The 24,812-nt window shown below is 38.1% G+C and overlaps 2 protein-coding genes across 2 annotated transcripts in view; one reads left to right on the top strand and one right to left on the bottom strand.

Moving 5' to 3' along the window:
• PGM5 (phosphoglucomutase 5) overlaps nt 1-5,666 on the top strand; it is a 182,823-nt gene extending 177,157 nt beyond the window's left edge. Inside the window, exon 11 of the mRNA XM_089692598.1 lies at nt 4,740-5,666. Within this exon, the coding sequence (XP_089548724.1) occupies nt 4,740-4,829 (90 nt within the window). The 3' untranslated portion in view covers nt 4,830-5,666. The remainder of the gene's footprint in view (nt 1-4,739) is intronic.
• A 9,878-nt stretch (nt 5,667-15,544) lies between these two features.
• LOC149449919 (transmembrane protein 252-like) lies at nt 15,545-18,149 on the bottom strand. Its single transcript, XM_089692574.1, has 2 exons — nt 17,867-18,149; nt 15,545-16,696 (listed from the first exon to the last, which is right to left on the bottom strand). The coding sequence occupies exons 1-2, from the start codon at nt 18,145-18,147 to the stop codon at nt 16,420-16,422; spliced, it is 558 nt and encodes a 185-aa protein (XP_089548700.1). The 5' UTR covers nt 18,148-18,149; the 3' UTR covers nt 15,545-16,419.
• Nucleotides 18,150-24,812: the final 6,663 nt, after the last annotated feature.

Consider the following 24,812-nt stretch of genomic DNA (forward strand, 5'->3'; position numbering starts at 1 on the left):
TGACACTTTCTGCCTTCCTCTTAACTGACTTTGGCCTGTATCCTTTCACTGCCTATGCTTCATGTTCCTGTACCTTGCTGCCTGGGTGTTGCTAATTTGGCCTGTATCCTGACACTCTCTGCCTTCTGATTCGGTACCTTGTTGCCCAGTGGTTGATGGCTTGTGTCCTGACTACTCTCCTGCCATCTGAACACATGCTGCCTACAACACTGGCCCTCATGCCACACTGTGTCCTCACATCCACTATCACCACTACCAGGTATGTTAGACAATAGGTGTAAGAGAAGTCTTATCTTCCATTCCATCTCCATTAGGTACGTGACAATGCCATATTTTTTGTCCCCTCTGGGATGGTGGCAGTAGATTAGTAATTTTACCCTTTTATCAGGGAACTGAGAGGGTCTTCACCCAATAATTGTCCCACGCTTTGATTAACTGAATCCTGGGGTCCTTGCAGAGACATTTGAGCATAAAAAACCCCACCGGCCAGTGATCATGTAACAATTCTGCCAACTCCTCATTGCTTTTTTGTGGGACTATGGTGGCATTAGTAGAAGAGGAGGAGGAAGAAGAGGGTGTATTAGCAGCAGTTTCAAATAACTGGCCACTCTGCACCTAGGAGAAGGAAGAAGAGAAAGGCTTTGTCAGAACACTCAACTACCTCCTGTGTGTGCTGTAGCTGTATCACCACTCTGAGAAAAGGTAAACATACCTTGTCTCTAGATAGTGCTGCCCAACCACTACTTTATCCTGTGGAATCAGCTCTCCCCCTACTACCTCTGCTTCTTAGGCCTACCTGACATTTTTACTAAGGTGGTATGCTTAATTGCATTGCCTAAATGTATTGGCAGCTATACACAAGAATACAGTGACATGCTGCAAGCAAAGTGCAGCCTTGCCTGTGTCGGCAACACGTGTACACTGGCACTCCAAATTTAAAACAATAGTCCTAGCAAAAAATAAAAACTTGAAGTAAAAGATATAAACCCAGTCAGCAACTAGATTACAACTGTTTCTGTTTCACACAAAAAGGTAGTCCTAAAAAGAACTGTTGTGTTATTGGCCAATGTGTACCACGTTGAGGGTTTTAGCTTTATTTTTTTAAACTTTCCTATAGCTTTTAGGCTACATTTGCATCAGTGATGTGGCACAGTGCAAATGGCAGCAGCAGAAATCTGCTGATTCCCGCAGCTGATTTTGCCACCTGTGAGCGGCTAGCTGCAGGAGCCGATCCTATATACTTCAGTGACAGGCTGTTTACACAAAAAGTAATTGCCATGCATATCAAATCAAATCATCTGTGCGAACATATTCTTAGACCTACTGTGGTTGCTACTTCCACCGGTCAATTCAGGCCTATTACTGCTTAGTAAAAAAAACAGGTGTCACAGCCAAAACTACCTTAAAAAGCCTTGAAAATAATCAGACTGAGATGCTACTGCTGTAGCTAAATGTAATAGTAAAAAAATTAACTACACCAGATGCCACCACGTGATTTTGTGCTGTGCCATAACACCACATACAGTTTAAAAGCATCTCCCAATTATGCAACTAAAAAGATCTGTGTTTTTTACATATCACATTCAAAGTCACATTAACCAGTTCCCGACTGCCTTATAGCAGTTGTATATATACTGTACATGATTTTGCACTTTCTGATTTAGGGGGAGCGCAAGTGCTCCCAGTGCGCTGCTTCTACTGTGATTAGTCACAGCAGAAGTCGATCAGCATGTACCGCTAGGAGAGAGACAGCACACAGCTCTGCCTATGTAAACAAGCATAAAAGTATAACAAGTAAAAGTATAAAAACAATAAATAAATAAAAATTCCAGTATATATACCATAGTTGGTAGATGCTATAACTTTTGCACAAACCAATCAATATGCGCTTATTGAGATTTTTTTTAACATAAATATGTAGCAGAATACAAATTGGCCTAAATTTATGAAGACATTTAAAAGAATTTTATTTTTTTTATTGAATGTTTTATTTTAGAAAGTAAAAAAAATTTTTTTTTTTTTAAATTGTCGGTCTTTTTTCATTTATAGCATAATAAAAAACCCATTGGTGATCAAATACCACCAACAAAAAGCTCTATTTGTGGGGAAAAAATTACATATTGAAAAAAAATGTCAATTTCATTTATGTACAGCATTGCCTGACAATGCAATTGTCAGTTAAAGTAACACAGTGCCATATGGCAAAAAATGGCCTGGTCATGAAAGGTGGTAAATCTTCTGGAGGTCAAGTGATTAAAGAATTAAAGGCACCCTCTCCCCATTGTACTTTTTTTCTTGTTAACGTGCCTCCATGGCATTGCCATAGCATATAAGCTTTGACAATGTTCGAAATTTAGTATCATTATCCCCAGCCTATACAATTGCTTACATGCACCACTGTTTCCCAGATCAGTAAGGAATATCAGCACCTTTTTGATAATGATACCACAACATGCTGGCCAGTGGCAGCTGTGATCTTTTCTGCTGCCAGCCTCCTACAGTGACTGTCAATTACTCAAATTGATCCAAGCTTGAGCTATGTAACTTTGCAATAAAATCATATCTAGAGTTCAGCAGTAAATAGAAGTATGGCCAATGCAGACAGTCACTGCTCTGAGCAATGAGTGGACTGAGAACTGAGCAACCAGGAGTCATGTGATTGCTCAATTCTCAGGCTTACAGCCAGCAGGGGACAGCTGCAGCATCAGACCAATGCTGCAGCATAGAGGTGAGTATGTATGTTTATTTTTTCTAAGTCCCTACTTCTCCTTTGAACACTGATTCCTTTCAACCTGTGAATGGAAGGAACCAGGGAACACAAAATATCAACAATGCTGGAAGTCTCAGTTTTGGAAGAGACTTCACCGAGGCATTACTCTTTAGTGGAGTGGTGTCAAGTTGTGCAGGCAGCAGGAGAAGTAAATATCCCAATTCTTCTTTGCAGATATGCCATTATTAAAGTCTAGTTATACATTTGTTTGCCTTTTTCACAGATTGCACATTTCAGCATGACAACCAACAAATTAAATCAGATCGTGGCTGCTCCAGCCAACTGCTACACCTGTACAACCACTAACTGTTTCAGTATCTTGCTGTGTCTGCCAGCCATGCAACCACAAGTGCTTCTCCACCCATATGCTGGAAACAGTTGCACCCTAACCCATTGGCTTTGCTCTCCTTGAAATGATCCTGCTTAATAAAGGCCACATGCTATAACCTTTGTAAACAGGCATTCTAATTTACCTTCTTACAGAAAGTGTTGCAAAAGCTCAAGGAAATTAAGCTACCCAAAAGGAAATTTTTTACTGAAATTCATAAATAACCAAGACTAAGATATCTGAGATATGCATAATGCTATCTGTGACACTAAGCTAATATAAATAAACCTCATGTTCAAATTTTTGGTAATGTACAGTATGTGTGATTATAACTGGCTGGATGGCAGCCTAACTGTTAAATAGCCATTCCCTACACAAATTATTTTTATTGTATTAGAACTGTCAATAGGTAGAATGTATTGTGTCCATACCTGTAGTTATTCATCAAATTTGACTTGTTCAGCTTTAGTTAGAAGAATCACTCACTAGCTTCCTAAATACTAGACACAGTTGCTAGATTTTCTTTCAGTAGTTTATGTTTCTGCCCATCCTAAAAGATCATCATAACGATAGAATTGCTTGCTTACATCTCAATAATTTGTTTTATTGATGTTATCAAGGTTACATTGTGGGGAATACACATGAATATTTGATTTTGTAAAGGCTGCAATATTTTTTTTTATTCTTGGGTAGAGTAGGAAAATCACAGATCCTACGTCAGGTCCATTTTAATGGCAGCCCCACAAGCAGCACATACTTACCTTCCCTATGACCCCCACACCCCGCTTCTTGGTTATCCATTGGGAGTGTAAAAAAATACCCAGCACTTGCTGGGTATGGGGCAACATGTGACTTATTCCCGTTCCTTCCAAGGGCTGGCGTTTGGCTGCATAGGCAAACACTGCTGCAACATGGGGAAAGGGAGAGAGTCCTAGCCCTGTGTAAGCTTCTAGTTTTGGCTTGGAAGGTGTGTGTAGAATCTGCTAGCTCACTTCCAATAGGATACTAGTAATAGATAGTCCATATCACGGAAAGATCCAGTGTAAAAAACACATAGCTATGACTAAGGTAGTTTTGGACTGAAACATGTCAGCTTTTCCAGCAGGGCTGTATTTTAATCTTTATGTATCAATAAAGTATATGATTACTAATATCCTATTAGAAGCACTAGATAGTTATGTTCTAAAAAAGGACGCAGTATTAATGTTCAACAAAATGGTGGCCATCAGCACACAGACACCAATTCTCTGTTGCATAAATGTGAACGAGATGGGTAAAAGATGGCTTCAGCTCCTGTTCTCCACCTGTAGAGAACTCAGACTCTCTTCATGCTTTTTGGAGGTCTAATCATTGCTGCCCCAAAAAGAGCTAAATACATCTGAGGAGTTCTCTTCATGTGAAGAACAGGAGCAGAACCATCTTTTAACCATCTCAGTCAAATTTATGCAACGTGGGTCGGTGTCTGTGTGCATATGGCCATCATTTTGTTGAAGACAACTAACACATGGCAAGCCTGATCCCGTCTGCCTTGCACATCTATCCACATGCTAATCCAACTGATAAAGGTTTGGGGGGCATCCCAGTAGTACAATTTTCATTGTTTTGGGCTACAATATTAATGTTATTCTATTCTTTCCATAGGCTGTCCTGGGTCCCCTTATAGCTATTGCTTTGAAGCTCTCCCAGATTCATGAGAGGACTGGCCGGAAAGGACCTACAGTTATCACTTGAACACATCCTACAGAAATCACCCAGGGCCAAAAGACAAGTGTGTTTGAATGGGAGAGATTATTACTGTTTTGTTACATAACCTACATTATTTTTCAGTAAACACTTATTCCCAGAAGAATTTCTAATCATGTTTCATGTTCCTCATAGATACTAAATGGAGGTAATCATGTACCCTTTAGTTAGATAATGAGCCTTGTTTATAAAAAAAAAAAAAAGTGTCAGTGTTATCCAATCAGCCAATCAAATTTTAGCTGTATTTTTTCTAGGATAAGTAGCAGAGTAAAGGAATATGCTACTGGTTCCCATTAGCACTAATATACACATCACATAAACTTTTAAATACACAAGGTTCATTTCTGGTTAACCAAAAAGATGAACACAGACATTTATTAGTACTAGGTAAAGGTGTTGGTCTTGTAATGTTTAAGTCACTTTTTCACTTTTGTTGAAGACAGATCCATGTAGTAACAGCATTTTGAACTCTACACAAAATTGACACTTTGGGTGACACGCCAGCCATTGACTGAGAAATGAATACTCAACACAGATATGCACATTACTGTATTTAATGTTTGTATCACTGTGATAAATCGCTGTGTTTACTATTTTTTAAACTGATCAATTCCTCTTTCTTTCGAATCTAAATAATGAAGACATTTTGAAACTTCAGAGGCAAAAAGGCCCCTGTTCATACCTGTAAAGCTAAAGTGGAATTTTGCCTGCCAACAATACTTTCTCAAGTGGATGGTAGTGTGCTGTAAATATAGAAAAAAAACATTTAATGGTGGTGGACTTGTTTAATCTGATCATTTTAATAAAGTATGATGTTTGAAATTGTCCAGTGTAGCTTGTATTCCTATTATCCAGCAGCTTCTTGGTAGAAGTAAAGCTGGTCATACATAGCTCAAGTTTCATCCTGATTCCTTGGACTTAGCTGAAATTCAGGTTAAGGGGAACCAGTGTTAATTTTGTTGATGAACATATTTTCGTCAACTAAATTAACACTATTTTAGTCGAGTAAATTACAGCTAAACTACTAAAACAATTCAAAACTAAAATCCGACTAAAACTAAAATGGCATTTTAGTCAAAATACTATGACTAAAACTAAATCAAAATTTGATGCCAAAATTAACTGTGTGGGTAACCGTGTTTATCCCCCCCCCCCCCCAGCCCAGCAAGCTTCAAACAAAAAAATCAAAAGAAGCTGGTGGAAAAGACTGCCGAGTAGTGGCTGCACCCAAACAGCTGCAGTCGCTATATGGGTGTTCTGACAGCTTCTGAAATGTATGGCCAGCTTTAGCGGTTTAAGGTGTGAATTTCAATTGAAGATCACTGCTAATAATAATCAGCATATTCTAAACAAATCCTTACTTACAACTAATTACAACAGTGTGCTTTCTACATGAAACGCTGAAGACCATATCATATAATTGATGTTGTAATCATGTTCTTTAATTTTTTGTTGCTTGGAAAAATTGATTTGCAGTCATTTCCAGTAATTCTAGTGACTTTTAACTGTCACTAAGCAATGGAGCGCTCGGGTTCAGCAGGTATTCACATTGTCCAGTGTAATTGCTGATGACCAATAAATAGTAAAGTTTCTGAGTTTTATTAGCTAAACGCTGTAGCTAGCTGTAGCAACAACTCTGTTGCATGAAAGAAACTGCCAGAGAAATAACCAGGAAGGTACTGTATGTAGCTGTTTTCTATCTTTTCTATATAGTTTCACATGTGACATGGCCCCTAAGTGTGTGCAGGGCCATATATAATGTCACCCATGGGCTAGTGCCCTGGGTAGCAGAATTGAGGGGACAAGGCAATATTGTTTCCCTCAAGTTGTCATTGGACATTTATACAGAAATCCACCAATAGAGCTGGGAAAGTGTGTGTGTGCGGGAGGGGGATTCAATGTGAACACAAGGACGTCTGCTGCTTTGTTTAGTCATTGAGCTCACCTCACCTCTTTGCAGCCACCTCTGGCCATGCAGTGCATGTGTACCTATTCTGTGTTGACTGCCTGTTCTCCAGCATGTGCTTAGCTCAGTGTCTAAATTAGGCAACAAGTAATAAGAAAGTCACATTGTCTTTCCAGGTGCCCGAGGTGAATTATGGAGGCATGTTATGTAATGTGGAGGAGGCAATTTCACATACTAAGTGTGGGACAGAGGGTAGCAGAAAGAGCAGTGCTGGATATAGGGTTGCCACCTCATCCCTTTAAAACCAAACACATATTAATTACACAGGTTCTGTGGCTGATTAAGGTGGCAATTAAACTCACTTAGTGCCTTATCTGAATTAAATTAGCCTCCGAACCTGTGTAATTAATATCTGTTCAGTTTTAAAGGGATTAGGTGGCAACCCTAGCTGGATACCCAGCTCAAACAACCATATTTAAGCATCTGGTCAAATCAATAAAGATGGGTAGAGCCTAGAAGTGGAGATCAAGATCTCTGGGGAAAAGATCCTTCAGACCCTCAACAACAAAAAGGTAGGACGTTATTCATATAGCACAATCTATATGGAAGCATCCTGTTTCCATATGTACAGGAAAGATTTGGGGGGATGAGGTGGCAACCCTATCTGTGGCTACCAAGCTCAAACAACCATATTTAAGCATCTGGTTGGATCAATAAAGATGAGCAGAGGCAAGAAGTGGAGATCAAGATCTCTGGGGAAAAGATCCTGCAGACCCTCAACAACAGAAAGGTAGGACGTTATTTATATAACACAATCTATAGGGAAGCATCCTGTTTCCATATGTATAGGAAAGATTTTGGTGGAGCTCATTCTGCAATAATGCACTAGTTATTAGTTGAACAAGAGCTTTAGGAAAAAAGAGGGTGTAGGAAATGTTCCGAGGGCTATTGCTCAGGAAACACTGTTAGAGTATTGTTCAGTAAAAAGCCTGAAGAAGTTATCCATGGCCTTCTGAAAGCTGGCATCTTAACCAACTTAATCAATAAATGCTTTAATAACTAAACGTAACTAAGTAAATTCCAATCTGTGAATTGTTTAGGAAACATAAATCTATCTCTCCTTTATCTTGTTTAGTAGGTTGTACAATTGAAGAATGTCTCTGCATTGAAAGCAGATCAAATATCTGCTCTCAAAATTGTATTCTAGCAATGTTTTTTACCAAAAAGAATCACATGACGCCTTTCGGAGTGAATGTATTGTGTCTCTCTCTACCAGCTGAGGATTATATTCTCACTGCAGAAGCAACACCTCATGTGGGCAGCCCAGAATTAGATTTTACTGACTGAGCTGTAGACAATACAACAGATTTCTGCCATTGGAGGAGGTAAGTAAGGTTCTGCAGGAGACATAGCTCAGCATAGTGTATTTAGGGGGTCTATGGAAGGGAGGTGGAGTTTTTTTCTTAATAAATGGTCAACTTGTGCTTTATAAAGTTTTGATGCATTCAATAAAGCAGAACATTTATGTTAATATGTATACTCTGTTTGGATATGACTCTTCATAAGTATTTTAGCAAATTCCCAGATGGTAATTTTTTTATTGCTTTCTGTGTCTTGCTAGGCAGAGTCACTAGTGGTCCTAGTAACCACTGTCACCAATACTGAAAGTGAGGGAAAATCCTAAATTCTGAGTTGTCAACAGAAGAGGAATTGAGGAGAAATTGAGGTAATTTGTCCAGTTGACAATTGTCTTGAGCATTTTCCTCAACCCCAAATCCACAATCTCAGAAAATTAGAATATTACATGCAATCAATAAAATAAGGATTGTACATAGAACAATATCGGACCTCTGAAAAGTAGAAGCATGCATATGTACTCAGTACTTGGTTTGGGCCCCTTTTGCAGCAATGTGGCGTGGCATGGAAGCTATCAGCCTGTGGCACTGCTGAGGTGTTATGGAAGACCAGGAAGCGGCCTTCAGCTCTTCTGCATTGTTCGGTCTCATGTCTCTCATCTTTCTCTTGGCAATGCCCTATAGATTCTCTATGGGATTCAGGTCAGGCAAGTTTGCTGGCCAATAAAGCACAGTAATCCCACGGTCATTGAACCAGGTTTTTGTGCTTTTGGCAGTGTGGGCAGGTGCCAAGTCCTGCTGGAAAATAAAGTCAGCATCCCCATAAAGCTCGTCTGCGGAAGGAAGTATGAAGTGCTCCAAAATCTCCTGGTAGATGGCTGCGTTGACCCTGGACTTAATGAAGCACAGTGGACCAACACCAGCAGATGACATGGCTCCCCAAATCAACACAGACTGTGGAAACTTCACACTGGACTTCAAGCATCTTGCAGTGTGTGCCTCTCCATTCTTCCTCCATACTCTGAATCCTTGGTTTCCAAATGAGATGTAAAAGTTGCTTGAACTATCTTGCTTTACATGTAATGAGTCTATCTCATATATTAGTTTCACCTTTTAAGTTGCATTACTGAAATAAATGAACTTTTGCACGATATTCTAATTTTTCGAGTTTCACCTGTGCATATATATATATATATATATATATATATATACAGTGGGGATCGAAAGTTTGGGCACCCCAGCTAAAAATTTGTATTAATGTGCATAAAGAAGCCAAGGAAAGATGGAAAAATCTCCAAAAGGGATCAAATTACAGATTAGACATTCTTATAATATGTCAACAAAAATTAGATTTTATTTCCATCATTTACACTTTCAAAATAACAGAAAACAAAAAAATGGCGTCTGCAAAAGTTTGGGCACCCTGCAGAGTTAATATCTTGTACTGCCCCCTTTGGCAAGTATCACAGCTTGTAAAGGCTTTTTGTAGCCAGCCAAGAGTCTTTCAATTCTTGTTTGAGGTATCTTTGCGCATTCTTCCTTACAAAAGTCTTCCAGTTCTTTGAGATTTCTGGGCTGTCTGTCACGCACTGCTCTTTTAAGGTCTATCCATAGATTTTCAATTATGTTGAGGTCAGGAGATTGTGAAGGCCATGGCAAAACCTTCAGTTTACGCCTCTTGATGTAATCCCCCGTGGATTTCGAGGTGTGTTTAGGATCATTATCCATTTGTAGAAGCCATCCTCTCTTTAACTTCAGCTTTTTCACAGATGGCATCAAGTTACCATCCACAATTTGCTGAAATTTTATTGAATCCATTTTTCTTTCTACTCGTGAGATGTTCCCTGTGCCACTGGCTGCAACACAACCCCAAAGCATGATTGATCCAACCCCATGCTTAACAGTTGAACAGAGGTTCTTTTCATTAAATTCTGTGCCCCTTCTTCTCCAAACGTACCTTTGCTCATTCCGGCCAAAAAGTTCCATTTTAACCTCATCGGTCCACAGAACTTGTTTCCAAAATGCATCAGGCTTGTCTATATGTTCATTTGCAAAGTTCAAACGATGATTTTTGTGGTGAGGACGTAGAAGAGGTTTTCTTCTGATGACTCTTCCATGAAGACCATATTTGTACAAGTATCTCTTTATAGTGGAATAGTGTACCACAACTCCAGTGTCTGCCAGATCTTTCTGGAGGGATCGCGCAGTCAAACGTGGGTTTTGAATTGTTTTTCTCACAATCCTGCGAGCTGTTCTGTCTGATATTTTTCTTGGTCTTCCAGATGTTGCTTTAACTTCCACTGTTCCTGATGACTGCCATTTCCTAATTACATTCCGAACAGAGGATATTGACATCTGAAAACACTTTGCTATCTTCTTATAGCCTTCTCCAGCTTTGTAAGCGTCAACTATTTTCAGTTTCAGTTTTCTAGACAACAGCTTAGAAGAACCCATGGTGCTGATTGTTGGGGCAAGGTCAGATGAGTCTGGGCATTTAAAACCTTTGAGCTTGATATCACCTGGTCTTCCCAGACGATGATTGAGAACAATCCATGACACTGGCAGGTCTCAGCTTGGCAAAGGGGGCAGTGCGTGCTATAAACTCTGCAGGGTGCCCAAACTTTTGCATACGCCATTTTTTTGTTTTCTGTTATTTTGAAAGTGTAAATGATGGAAATAAAATCTAACTTTTGTTGACATATTATAAGAATGTCTAATCTGTAATTTGATGCCTTTTGGAGATTTTTCCATCTTTCCTTGGCTTCTTTATGCACATTAATACAAATTTTTAGCTGGGGTGCCCAAACTTTCGATCCCCACTGTATATATATATATATATAGTCCCAGTGTCTTTAGAACTTCTTTATCATCAATATTTGGTGGCATGATGTAAGTATGAGAATGTCGCCATGTACGGTAAGTGGAAAGCAGTGCACACCCTTGTTAGGTTGCTGCTGCATCTCACGTTCTGCATATTCTACTGAATTCCATTTATATAATCAGTTTGTAGATACAGTAGGTTTGTTTCACCCAGTTAATTATCAAGATGGATTTTGTGCTTCAAGGCTATATTTTATAGTATCCATTCTAACTGCATTTATTGTCATTTAGAATATTACTTTTGCAAGAATGAGGGACATTCACTTTTTCAGTGGTTCATTTAAAACTCTAATTACATGCCAATAAAGTAAAATAAAATCAGCTTGCGTAATATTTTCACTGTTAATTTAAAGGGAAAGTATTGTGTACATTTAGGGAGCACATTTTTACTTATAAGTACAGTATTTACCTTAATTTATAAATGATTTTTTAATGTACTTATTATTTTTCTATCCCTTCCCCTAGCACATTCACATTAGGTCATAATTAAATGGAACACACCCTACAAGGATCTGTATTGTGCATCCTGCTTTGCATGCACGACCTTCAAAATTTTCTGAATTTTGCAGAGCTCCAGTTGTGCCACAACCTCTATTCTCTTCACTGAAAAGCAGCCTATTTTTTATTTACTAAAGTCAAATAGGCTGTTCACTGTGCAGAAAATTTTCCCTTAGCTTACTGAATGAGGTAAATCTTTGCTGACTTCCATTATCCAATCATGTGAAAGCAAAAATACTTGCACGTGATTGGATATTCTTTGCAAAGTGAGTTTCCACTACATTCACTAAGCTAATGGAAAATTCCCTTGCAAAGTGAACAGCCTGTTTGCCTTTAGTAAGTCAACCCCTAGACTTCCCATTGCAATAAATAAAGGCCTGAGTGTGTGTTTGCAGATAGTACATTTAATAATTCAGAGGCTTTTGGGACAAAGGCCGCGTGACAGTGGGAAAACTGCACTTCAAAGATATTTAAACAGAGGGGTTTTGAGTAAATGTTATTTATTACGAAAGAGCTGGAGAAGAGAAGAAGGGGCAGAAAAAATAAGTGCATCATCTTTTAGAGAAATTTTGACATGACTGTAGCAATCCACTACAAAGAGATTTGTATATGACTCTGCTTCAGTAACAGTGGCGCACTGGAGTGCCACTCATTCCCTGCCCACAAAAAAAGAAATAGTTGCAGGTCCTGCTTTAATCCCACTGTAGTTTGTTGGTAGCCCCCCTTGAACTAAACATGTTAATGTGCTAAATCCAGCAAGATGGTGACAACTCAGCCAGGCAGGTTTTATGCCTCTATGCTTTATGACAGCTTCCTTCTTCCCATGTCAATAGTTGTTAAGGAAGCAGCATATTCCCAAGGACAGTGTTCAGCCCCCATACCACTTGTTTGACGTTCCTCAGCCTATTTGCTGAGTAGATTGCCATTATTGATTTCTAAGATTTGTCTCCTAATGACTTCACTTGGATTCTGATTCAGCACTCAAACTTCAAAGACATTTGGCTCATCACTACTGACCACTACTGAATGGAACTCCTTTTCCCATTATGTAGCATGGTTTTGTGACAGTGACATATTAGGATGAATTTACTAAGGACACCATTCACACCAGGCCATTGAAAGCTGACATCTTTTTCAGCATATTGTATTTGAATAGGTAAACATTAGAGTAAAAGCCTAGTCAAAGCCGTTATGTGAATTCCATTAATATGGAGCAATTAAAAATTAAAACAGGCAGTTCATGCAAAGAACACCACATACACCATGCAAATGAAGACATTTTGTATGGAGAAGACAAAAATTTCACTGAGTGGATGACAGAGACTGCTGGGCAAAAACTACCTATCCTATTGCCTATTCTGCAGCTGGATAGGTCAGCCACTTTAACCAAGGAAAACCAAGGAATTACAGATTTGTCAGGCCTCTGATATGTGTGGCCCTAAAACCACTTTGTCATACAGGACCATCATGCAGAGCTAGTCTTCATATACTACATCCACACCCAGCTGTCCTCGATACCATCTACACATGGAAACACCCTCAGCTTAAAAGGTCAATCATACATCATCCAGCCCTTTTCCAGCCTTACACCAACACCACCACAGCTGGCTATCTTTAGCCACATCAGCACTCTCTCTTGGCTCTGAGGTCACCCTTACCCCCCCCCCCGTACCCTCATCTGCTATGGCTCTGTAACCACCTTTACCTTACACACGCACCTCTGGGCACACATACCCACAACACCAACTTAAGTGTGATTGGCTCATCATTACTGACCAGTAATGAATGGGGCCCCTTTTCCCTTTATGTGGTATGCTTATGTGACAGTGAAATATAAGAGTTGATTCAATAAGGATACCATTCACCCCAGGCCATTGGAATCTGGTGTCTTTTTCAACACTTCAAAAGGCAAATATTAGACTCAGTTGCTTGTCAAAGCCCTTATTTGAAACCCATTAAAATGTTTCTGTGGCTCTGTGACCACCTTTACTATAGCCCCACCTCTGGCCACACTTACCCAGAGTGCCAACCTGAGTATGTTTGGCTCATCATTACTGACCAGTAATGCAAATGGGGCATTTCCCTCTATGTTGTATGCATATGTGAGTGACATAAAGGGTAATTCAATAAGGATGCCATTCACACTAGGCCATTGAAATCTTTTGTCTTTTTAAACACATTTCAATAGGCAAACATTAGAGTCAATGCATTGCTAAAGCTCTTATTTGAAACCCATAACAATGTTGTTGATGGATTTAAAATGGGCAGTTCATGCAGAGAATCCCACATACATCCTAACTTAAGGTATTTTGCATGGAAATGGAGCGTTCAAGAATTTTACTGAAAGGATGTCAGACTAATGTCAGACTTTTACTGAATGGATGTCAGACTAGTGGTCAACAATCTGCAGAAAAAATCAATAGCAGATTTTGAGGTCAGGTGTATACTTTATCCACAGTGTGCCATGCTGTCTGGGGAAGAGAATGTGATGATGCAGGCTTTGTAAGCCAGGTAATTACAGCCTCTGCATTGTGTGGCTGGATAGGTCAGTCACTCTATGCAAGAAAAAGCAGAAGTTTTCGGGCTCTTCTGTCTTGGGCCTTAAAACCATTTTGTTGTGCAGGACCATCACATGGAGCCGTTCCCCACATACTACATCCCCAATACCATCTTTACCTGGAAATACTCTAACCTTAAAAAGGTCACGAACACATAACTCAACCCTTTGTCAACCTTACCTCCAATACCACCCGTAGCTGGCTATCTTTGACCACAACTACCCTTACCCAGAACACCCACCCTCTACTGGTCACTCTTACCCACAATACCATCCTCTTCTGCAATAGTTCCATGGCCACCCTTACCCAGCATCCTAACCCACAACAACACTGTGCTCTGGTCATCCTTGTCTACAAGACCACCTTTGTCTTTCCAGCATTATCCCCAGTTGGCCACCAGTTCCTCAACACCACTTGAATCAGACCACCCAATGTTAACCCATACAATACCATCACCCACATCGGTAAGGTCCTCAGTTACATTCTGTAACTATTACAGCAAAGACAACAACACCCATGGTAAAAGCATGAAGCCGCAAGGCCACCTTGCATTTTAGATTTCTGACAATGGAGTTCAAAGGGGTTCAGATTTGAAACCCGAACTTTATTAATGTTTAGTGAACCTATGCATAGGTTTATGTTATGTTATAGGTTTGGCTCATCACTACTGACCATTAATGAATGGGGTCCCTTTTTCAGCTATGTGATATGGTTATATCACAGTGACATTCACACCAAGCCATGAAAAACTGTTGTCTTCTTCAACATATTTCAACAGGCAAACATTAGAGCCAAAGCCCTTATTTAAATCCCATTAAAATGCTGTGAAGGGATTTAAAATGGGCAGTTTATGTATAAAATCCCACATACATCATGCAACTGAAAGTATTTTGCATGGTGGTGGAATCAAAAATTTTATTGAGTGGATGTAAGAGACAGGAATTATAGCAATAAGATTTCACAGCTAGAGTAGTCAAGACATGCCAGGGGCAGAATCAAGTCTCTAGGTTCCCCTCTTTTTTAGAAATATCATATCTGGGTACACTCTCCCTCAAAATAGACTATTAGATAGCATTGTTTAAGCATATGAATTCTAAAAATATTCTATTACAAAATCATTATTTGATATGAAGGTTCTACCAGTAATTATTATATCTACTAAATTTAAGCTCATCTGTACCATATACTGTAGTCCTACTATAATCTGAGATGGCAATGTATTTATGTAAAAATCACAGATATAGCAAACAGGATGGGGGTGGTAAAAACATAGTTTTTTACCAGCTCCCCATTAAGTTGCAAGGACAGCAATAAAGGCAGCACACAGGCTGTGGCCATAATGCTTTGCATCACAGCATGGCAAAAAGTATTCCCCTGTCACCTTTGGTGGGCAGTACTGAACTGAATGAGGCCGTGCGGTGGTGCAGCTTTTTAGGGTTTAAAACAGGCAGCGTTATCAATTTATCTTCTAATAACCCATCTTTTAAATAAGTGAAATATACCGTATAAGCTTTAGTTCAATATTTATTTTACAAATATGCCCCAAAAATAACATAATAGATCAACAAAAATATGAAAAAGCTAAGACAGTCAAAACATACAAATAAACAAAGTAATATGCAACAAACAAGACTTTCTGCTGGATACAGACTTACTGGCTGGATGACAGTAGCCAGTATTAAATGCCAAGTATTGTGTTGCACTGGGATTACAAGAAAAATGCATGTAATACTGTCACAAAACATCCCAGTGTGTAGTATTAAAACTCTTGTTAGAAATAAGTAAAACATAGTGTTTCCATCATTCTTACACCAGTATCACAAAAACACACATATAAAATGCAGACATCTTTGCATGGATCTAAAGCACAACATTTTTAGTCCTGTTTGTATGGCCCATTTTTAGTCCTTGTTGTATGGCCCATTTTTAGTCCTATTTGTATGGCCAAGATAAAATGCATAAAGGTAAACCATTGCATTTCTATTCCTTTTACAAACACTGACAAAATACAGATTCTCCTTCACTTTGAGAGCCCTTGACATTAACACAGACTATTTCCAGTTCAGGCCAGTGGATTACATGATATATGCCTATATCTGGAAACCAGAGGTCTTATTTTGTAAACCATGCAGATAAATACATAACAATCTGCTTTACAGAGGATGGTACTTTGATGTGGATACCTGGGTAGCCTCTCATTTGTGTTAGTCAATGAACTCTACAAACTCATAGTACATCACACTGCACAGCTATAGAGAACTGCCAGCACAAGCCTCACCTTCTGTATTTATGCATTCTGTAATGCTTAGCTATAATTGCTGACACGTACCATTGTACATGGTCAACATCAATTACTATCACTCTTTTTCAGATCTCCAGGCTCAGTCATTTGTCTCCAAACTAGTGATATTTTCAGTCTCTGGCACACTTGCAGAATTATCTTCAGCATCAGAGGCATGAGTCTGCACTGACATTTCGTATGAGGGTGGGGGGTCTTCACATAAAAAGGTTTCATCCACAACATCCATGGTTGTCTCTGTGTACAGAGGAGGAGGTATGTTGAATCCTTGTTCACCCACATAAATACAAGAATGTGCACTGGGATGCAGGACAGTATGATGAAGAGCTGTTTCATATGATGGAGGGTAGAAATCTGGCCTGGAAAACAAAAGTAAGCCAAGTTGGTGACACTAACTCATGAAAGGTAAGACAAACAGATTTTTAAAACTGGTACAGGAATATATCATACAAATTAAGCAATGGCATAAGAGAAGAAGCTGTTATTTTCTACCCAAGCCCAGCAAGCATTTATTAAAGAGAATCTGTCTGGTTGTTACTTGACTTGACACACCTCTGGCTCTTATGAAGCATTAAAGGCTGGCTTTGATCAACTCCTGTAAGTAGTGCTATTTCCATGTCAGAACACACCTCTGCAACATGTAATGTCAAAGAGTTAGCATTGTTTACAGAAGTCTACAATTTACAACTGCCCTGACAGGTTCCCTTTAATGTTCCCCCTAATTAATCACATTATCAACATTTAAGGTGCTAACTGCAAACCAGAGCTCATGACACATTCCTAATATATAGCAATGTTCTATTTATAGATTGCAGTGACTGAAAGTTATTCTTTAAATTATCACACATTTTCAGCTTGCCTTAAATTCCTACAATTATGAACTGAAAATAACTGCTACAATCCAACTGACTGATGTAGAAGGAACCATCACCTATTCATGAACTTGTACAATTTGACCAAAGAATGCACTGGGTTAAGTACAAGTGTTCTGTTCAATTCAACTCCGGTCTGCTCATACATGTACATTATCTAGGTACAATTTCCATGAATTAAACATTGTGCTGTTCACATATCTTGTATCACTACTGATAAATTGTGATAGAAATAGCATCCTCAAACCCATGGTAAAATGGCTCTCCCTCCATTTAAGTTCATTGGTGCAAACAGAATTATTGCAAAATATATGAAGAGGTATATTAAAACATCTTTTGCAATCAGTTGGGTACAAATTTGCTGTAAATGAATGTTATCCTGCATGAATATGAATGGCAAAAGGAGTAGGGCCAAGTGCTTGAGCATCACCCAAAGCACACTCTACTATTAATTACTACTAATCATTCCAGGTGCAAAGAGATAAATGACGTTATGCAGTTTTTGGTCTATGCACTATTTTGACAATGCTGTGTAGTCAGTTTTTATTTTCTCTTTTTTTATACATGCTTTACTTTTTAAATGCATGCTATGCGTTGCAAAGGTATTCTGCAGTGACATCAAAAATTGAGAGTTAAAAGTGAAACTAAATACTATACCTGTCTACTGTCTCAATATGTACTTGCTGCTGGCTATGAATTCGTCTAATCATGGTTTGGAAGAGACTCTTGTGGTTGGCCTCATGATAAGTGCTCCAAAAAATCCCACTCAGGAGAAGCAGAAATCCGAGTGGCATGAGCGTGTATGCCACAACTGTTTCATGTCTGCAGTTACAGGAGTAGCTAGAAGATATAAAGAAAGCTCCAAGGCAGACAAGAGAGAAGCCCAACACAAGGAGCGAGAATCGGAGTATTGTGTACACATTTGTTTTCATCTCCATGATTGGATGCTGCAAGTGTCTACTGCTCCCTCTCATCCAGCAGTTTTATATGGCACAATGACACCTGCCCTTTGGATAATGATTGAAGACAGCCGTATGTGTGATATTCATTAACCATGGGAAAGCAGCATTCCAAGTTATACTTCCTGTGGCTACACAACTAACACATATTCACCAGCCATGTTCAAGCATTACACAATCACTTGTTTTGAAGTGTGACATAAGCATACCTTCATTTCAATTGGAATGAAAAGAAAGCTGTTTTTTAAAATACAGTTTATATCTACAACACAACTATGCTAACCCATTCAGTTTATGTAGCAATAAAGCTGTTTGTTTTTTAACCTATAGACAGCTCAGAACAAAGGTCTGGTTAAGTAAAGGTAATCCCACAGAACCTGAATCATTAAAACACCCAGTATAGGCAGCACAAGTACAAATGCTCTAGTGCTATAACATGTATACATAAATGATCCAAATAAATAAATAAAAGACCAATTCATAGAAGTGAAAACCAAAAGTTTGCTGTGAATTCCATATATAAGGCCACCATATAACTGTGTGTAAGTCCTTCTTTTCAACTAACCACCATGTGATTGAATAAACCGTCCACAAGTGTCAGCAATCAGTAAAACTCCACTCCAGTGACACCACGTGCTCCAAACAGATCACCCCCAATCCAGTGGCACTCATAAGATATTATGGCTTATCTAACATTGATAAGCCACAGCGCTTGTGGTGAATATCACTCACGATTATACTTCTTCCTCCATAATGGCTGTGCCCATTAGTAATCAAATGCTCATGTAATTGTAGGAAATCCTCTATAAAGATCACTCTGCCACAGGAAAGGAAATAAGGAAAAGCCAATAGCGTAATACTGCAAAAAAAAAAAAATGTATATTTTAAAACCAGTAACATACTCACAAAGTTATAGTTATTGCATGCCCAACATCAATATTGAAATGGTGTGGTGTATCACGTTTGCAGTGTCTCGCTCGACGCTAGGCGGTTAGCGAGAATGGTCGAGTGAGACACTGCAAACGCATTACACCACACCATTTGCGGGAATATATTGGGCATGCAATAACAATACTTTTGCGAGTATGTTACTTGTGTTATAATAGTTTTTTAGAGGTTATTACGCTATTGGCTTTTCCTTATTGCCTTTCCTGTGGCGGAGTGATCTTTATAGAGGATTTCCTACCATTACATGAGCATGTGATTACTGATGGGCACAGCCATTATGGAGGAAGAACTATAATCATTAGTGGTGCACAAAAAGAAAAGTCTGGTCCCGAAAACGAAAATTTAAGATGCAATTGGCCGAAAACTGAAACTGAAATGGGCAGTTTTTAAAAATTAATATATATTTTTTGGAACAAAATACACTTTGATTAAAAAAACAAACAAAAACACAATATATACCTCAATTTTTTTGTAAAATATGAAAGAAGATGTTACGGCAAGTAAATAGATACCGAACATGTCACGCTTTAAAATTGCTCATGGAATGGTGTCAAACTATGGTACTTAAAATCTCCATGGGTGATGTTTTAAAAATTTCTACAGGTTAGCAGTGTAAAGTTACAGAGGAGGTCTAGTGCTAGAATTATTGCTCTTGCTCCGTCATACGTGGTTATACCTCACTTGTGTGATTTGAATACCATTTACATATGTGGGCGTGGCCTACGTATGCGTTCACCACTACGTGCGAGCATGGGGGCACTTTAAACTACATTATACTAAATTACATGCACCTAAAAAATCAAGGAATTTAGGATTACAAATCGGTCTTAAGAAATTATCTAAACGGGGCGACATCATCATAAGACTGGCAGACAAGGGTGGAGACGTAGTCCTAGCCAAAAATTATTATCTGAACGAACTACAAGCGCAACTAGCTGATCATATGACATATCAAAAATTGAACAAAGATCTGACTATCAAATATAAGAAGGAATTAGAGAAAATAGTGAAGAAAGGAGTAAAAAATAATATCCTTAATAAAAAAAGAAGCTAAATATCTTGTACCAGAAGCATGCAGAATACCATTGATATACACTATACCAAAAATTCATAAAAATGCTGTTAATCCGCCGGGAAGACCTATTATTAGAGATGAGCGAATTATTCAAAAATTCGATTCGGCTGATTCGCCGAATTTGCGGGAGAAATTCGATTCGATGCGAATTTATTCGCCGCGAATTTAACTTATTAAAAGGGTTTCTAGGCTTCAGAGAGCCTTTATATTAGTGCAGAACACTGTACCTTTAATTTAAATGCCCTTGGAGTCTGCTGGGGAAGAGAAATAATACTGTCAGTCAGTATGACATGCAGATGAGTGCCGTCGATCTTAGAATCACCGCACACTTCACTCATTTGGGCAGTCACGGGGCACGACGAAGAAGAAGAAGAAGAAGAATGAAAAGAAGAATGAAAAGAAGAAGAAGAAGAATGAAAAGAAGAAGAAGAAAAATGAAAAGAAGAATGAAAAGAAGAAGAATGAAAAGAAGAAGAAGAAGAATGAAAAGAAGAAGAAGAAGAAGAATGAAAAGAAGAATGAGAAGAATGAAAAGAAGAAGAAGAAGAATGAAAAGAAGAAGAAGAAGAATGAAAAGAAGAAGAAGAATGAAAAGAAGAATGAAAAGAAGAAGAAGAAGAATGAAAAGAAGAAGAAGAAGAATGAAAAGAAGAATGAAAAGAAGAAGAAGAAGAATGAAAAGAAGAAGAAGCAGAATGAAAAGAAGAATGAAAAGAAGAAGAAGAAGAATGAAAAGAAGAATGAGAAGAAGAATGAAAAGAAGAAGAAGAAGAATGGAAAGAAGAAGAAGAAGAATGAAAAGAAGAATGAAAAGAAGAAGAAGAAGAATGAAAAGAAGAATGAAAAGAAGAAGAATGAAAAGAAGAAGAAGAAGAATGAAAAGAAGAATGAAAAGAAGAAGAAGAAGAATGAAAAGAAGAATGAAAAGAAGAAGAAGAATGAAAAGAAGAAGAAGAATGAAAAGAAGAAGAAGAAGAATGAGAAGAAGAATGAAAAGAAGAATGAGAAGAATGAAAAGAAGAATGAAAAGTAGAAGAAGAAGAATGAAAAGAAGAAGAAGAAGAATGAAAAGAAGAATGAGAAGAATGAAAAGAAGAATGAAAAGAAGAAGAAGAAGAATGAAAAGAAGAAGAAGAAGAATGAAAAGAAGAATGAAAAGAAGAAGAAGAAGAATGAAAAGAAGAATGAAATGAAGAAGAAGAAGAATGAAAAGAAGAAGAAGAAGAATGAAAAGAAGAATGAGAAGAAGAATGAAAAGAAGAATGAGAAGAATGAAAAGAAGAATGAAAAGAAGAAGAAGAAGAATGAAAAGAAGAAGAAGAAGAATGAAAAGAAGAATGAGAAGAAGAATGAAAAGAAGAATGAAAAGAAGAATGAGAAGAATGAAAAGAAGAATGAAAAGAAGAAGAAGAAGAATGAAAAGAAGAATGAAAAGAAGAAGAATGAAAAGAAGAAGAATGAAAAGAAGAATGAAAAGAAGAAGAAGGAGAATGAAAAGAAGAAGAAGAAGAATGAAAAGAAGAATGAAAAGAAGAAGAATGAAAAGAAGAAGAAGAAGAATGAAAAGAAGAAGAATGAAAAGAAGAAGAAGAAGAATGAAAAGAAGAATGAAAAGAAGAAGAAGAAGAATGAAAAGAAGAATGAAAAGAAGAAGAAGAATGAAAAGAAGAAGAAGAAGAATGAAAAGAAGAATGAAAAGAAGAAGAAGAAGAAGAAGAATGAAAAGAAGAAGAAGAATGAAAAGAAGAATGAAAAGAAGAAGAAGAAGAATGAAAAGAAGAAGAAGAATGAAAAGAAGAAGAATTAAAGTACAGCAAAAAGTGTATCTGCAGAGAGCTCCGCTATTTCTGACAGTTCTCTGACAGTTCCTTCACATTTACAGCGGTTGAAACATTGTATCTATTTATTTCCGAATAAAAACATCTGTATCCTAAATGGAAACAAATAGATACAATGTTTCAACCGCTGTAAATGAACTGTCAGAACTGTCAGAAATAGCGGTGCTCTCTGCAGTGACACTTTTGCCGGCTGATCGGGAAAAATTTGATTCGTGCACCCGAAGTTTGCTAAAATTCGGATTCGATGCGAATCGAATTTTTCCTGATATTCGAAACGAATTCCACTTCGCCAGGTTCGATTCGCTCATCTCTACCTATTATCAATGGTATTCAATCCATTTTAGTAAGAACAGGACAATATATAGATATTCATCTACGATCTTTGGTTAAAAGTACTAAGTCCTTTCTCAGAGATACTAAACATCTGATTCAGGTATTAGAAGGATTTAAGTATGAGAATAATTTGATTTTGGTAAGTGGAGATGTGTCATCTCTGTACACGATTATAAATCATGAAGCTGCTCTTGCAGCAGTAACCTGGGGATTAAGAGAATTTAGCAACTTGACATGGAAACAACAGAAATTTATTATTGAATCTCTTGAATTTTGCCTTACACATAATTATTTTTGGCATGATAATACTTTCTTTAAGCAAATCAAAGGTGTAGCCATGGGAGCACGTTTTGCTCCCAGCATAGCTAATATATTCATGGCCCAATGGGAGGAAGAGGCTATTTATCAACATTCTCCAACAGAACTTAGAGTTTTTAAAAGGTATATTGATGATATATTTATGATATGGGAAGGAGATGAAATAAAGTTACAGGAATTTCTAAATAAACTGAATAGTAATGACAAGAATATTAATTTTACTTGGAATTTTGACACTAAGTGTATTCAGTTTCTAGACCTGGAAATTCTAGTCAAAGATGCATGCATCCCTTGTGATAGAAATAATTAGTGACAGGTCCTCTTTATGGAGAGATATGGAGTCAGTAAGACCCCACATCTCTCCTACAATGTAAAGCATTAGATCAAAAAAAGCATTGATCTAGTGCTATAAAAAAAAATGGCCTTGTTTACAAGGTGCCGGTACCGGAAGTGACATCGTTCCGGTCCTCCAAGGGCATAGAGATGAGTGGAGGCCATCTTTCCTTCACTAATCTCTATTCCCAGCACTGGGATCGTTCGGTGGTTTCTCAGGTAAGGCTGAGAAATACCAAGTGGCGGCCGGTGGCGGCAGGGGAGAGTGACGGCAAGGGGCGGCAGCGGCGAGGGGCCTGGGTTTTTTTTGGAACCTGTATTGGTGCTTTTTTTCATATCAGCCGATGGCCGATAGGGGTGTTTTCAGCCGAAACGTTTTGGACACTGAAATTTCGGTGCACCCCTAAAAATTGTGAGTTATATTACCCACAAGCGCTGTTGCTTATCAATGTTAGATAAGCCATAATATCTGGTGAGTTCCACTGGATTGGGAGTGATCTGTTTGGAGCACGTGGTGTCACTGGAGTTCAATTTTGCTGATTGCTAACATTTCTGGAAGGTTTTTCAGTCACATGGTGGTTATTTGAAAAGGAGGACTTACACACAGCTATGTGATGGACTTATATATGGAATTCACAGCACACTTTTGGTTTTCACTTCTATGAATTTTACTTTTTTATTTATTTATTTGGATCATTTATGTATGTATGTTATTACACTACAGCACTTTATTTGTATTTGCGTTGCCTTAACTGGGTGTATTGATGATTCAGGTTATGTGAATATTATATATAATTTAAAGCAGCAGCATTTTTTGGAGTTTAGCACACATGGGATATGAGTTTCTAATAGTACTATACATTTAGTGATATCAGTTTTTATTTATTTTTTTTAATTTATTCACATATGTAATAGTATTATTTGAGCAGTGATCTGAAGAAAAATCCTATAGTACTGTTTTTAATTGATAGCAAAGTCAGTAAATAGCTCTTCTCCATGCATGGTTTGGGAAGGCTAGTAAGGGCAGATTCTGGTTGCTGTAGATAACTGCCTATTATTTTCTTAAATTAGCCATAGATTAATTGAAATTCAGCCGGTTCAGCAGGAACCAGCCAAATTTCGACCTATTTATGGGCAGGCTGGTTGTACTGAAGTAAATCCATCAACTTCAATACAACCAGCCCAGCCTGTCAGATATTGTTTGTACAATCACTGCTGGCAGTGATCATTGTATTTTGCTGGTGGGAAGGCACCCCCTCAGTGTTGATGGGGGAATCAAGCAATTTTCTTTCCTTCAACCTGTTGTTGAAAGAAAGAAAATTGCAAAATTTATGGCCTGGTTAAGGGCGTCTGTTAGTATTCATATAATAATTTGCATAGATACATCTAATAAATCTGTGAAGGATTTAAGAAGGGAGGTGGTATACAACCTGCTATCAGACTGGACGGAACTGATGCAACATAAACAGTAGTATAAATTCTTCTGTCAGATGAATATGGGATCTCATATTTAGTACTCTTTAGTATTGAATACTTTTCTAACAATTTGCATGCTTTTATGGTTACAGAACATAGAATAAATAGATAAGGAAAGGTCAATGTATACAGCAGTTTCAAGCAACAAGTGAAACGAGCTACACCACCCAGCAATCAATGCAGCTGTGCTATAAACAGTATGTTCACTTTTCCTTCATGTTTATTTACCTTCAATTCTTGAAAATCCTTTGCATTAACAAAGACACATTGCTCAATAAAGAGTCTGTAGACAGGCATTAGGTATACATTTTTTTAAGTGACTA

This window comes from Staurois parvus, unplaced genomic scaffold (genome assembly GCF_062004578.1).
Source record: "Staurois parvus isolate SC_StPar_1 unplaced genomic scaffold, SC_StPar_1.0 ptg000596l, whole genome shotgun sequence".
Classification (NCBI taxonomy): Eukaryota; Metazoa; Chordata; class Amphibia; order Anura; family Ranidae; genus Staurois; species Staurois parvus.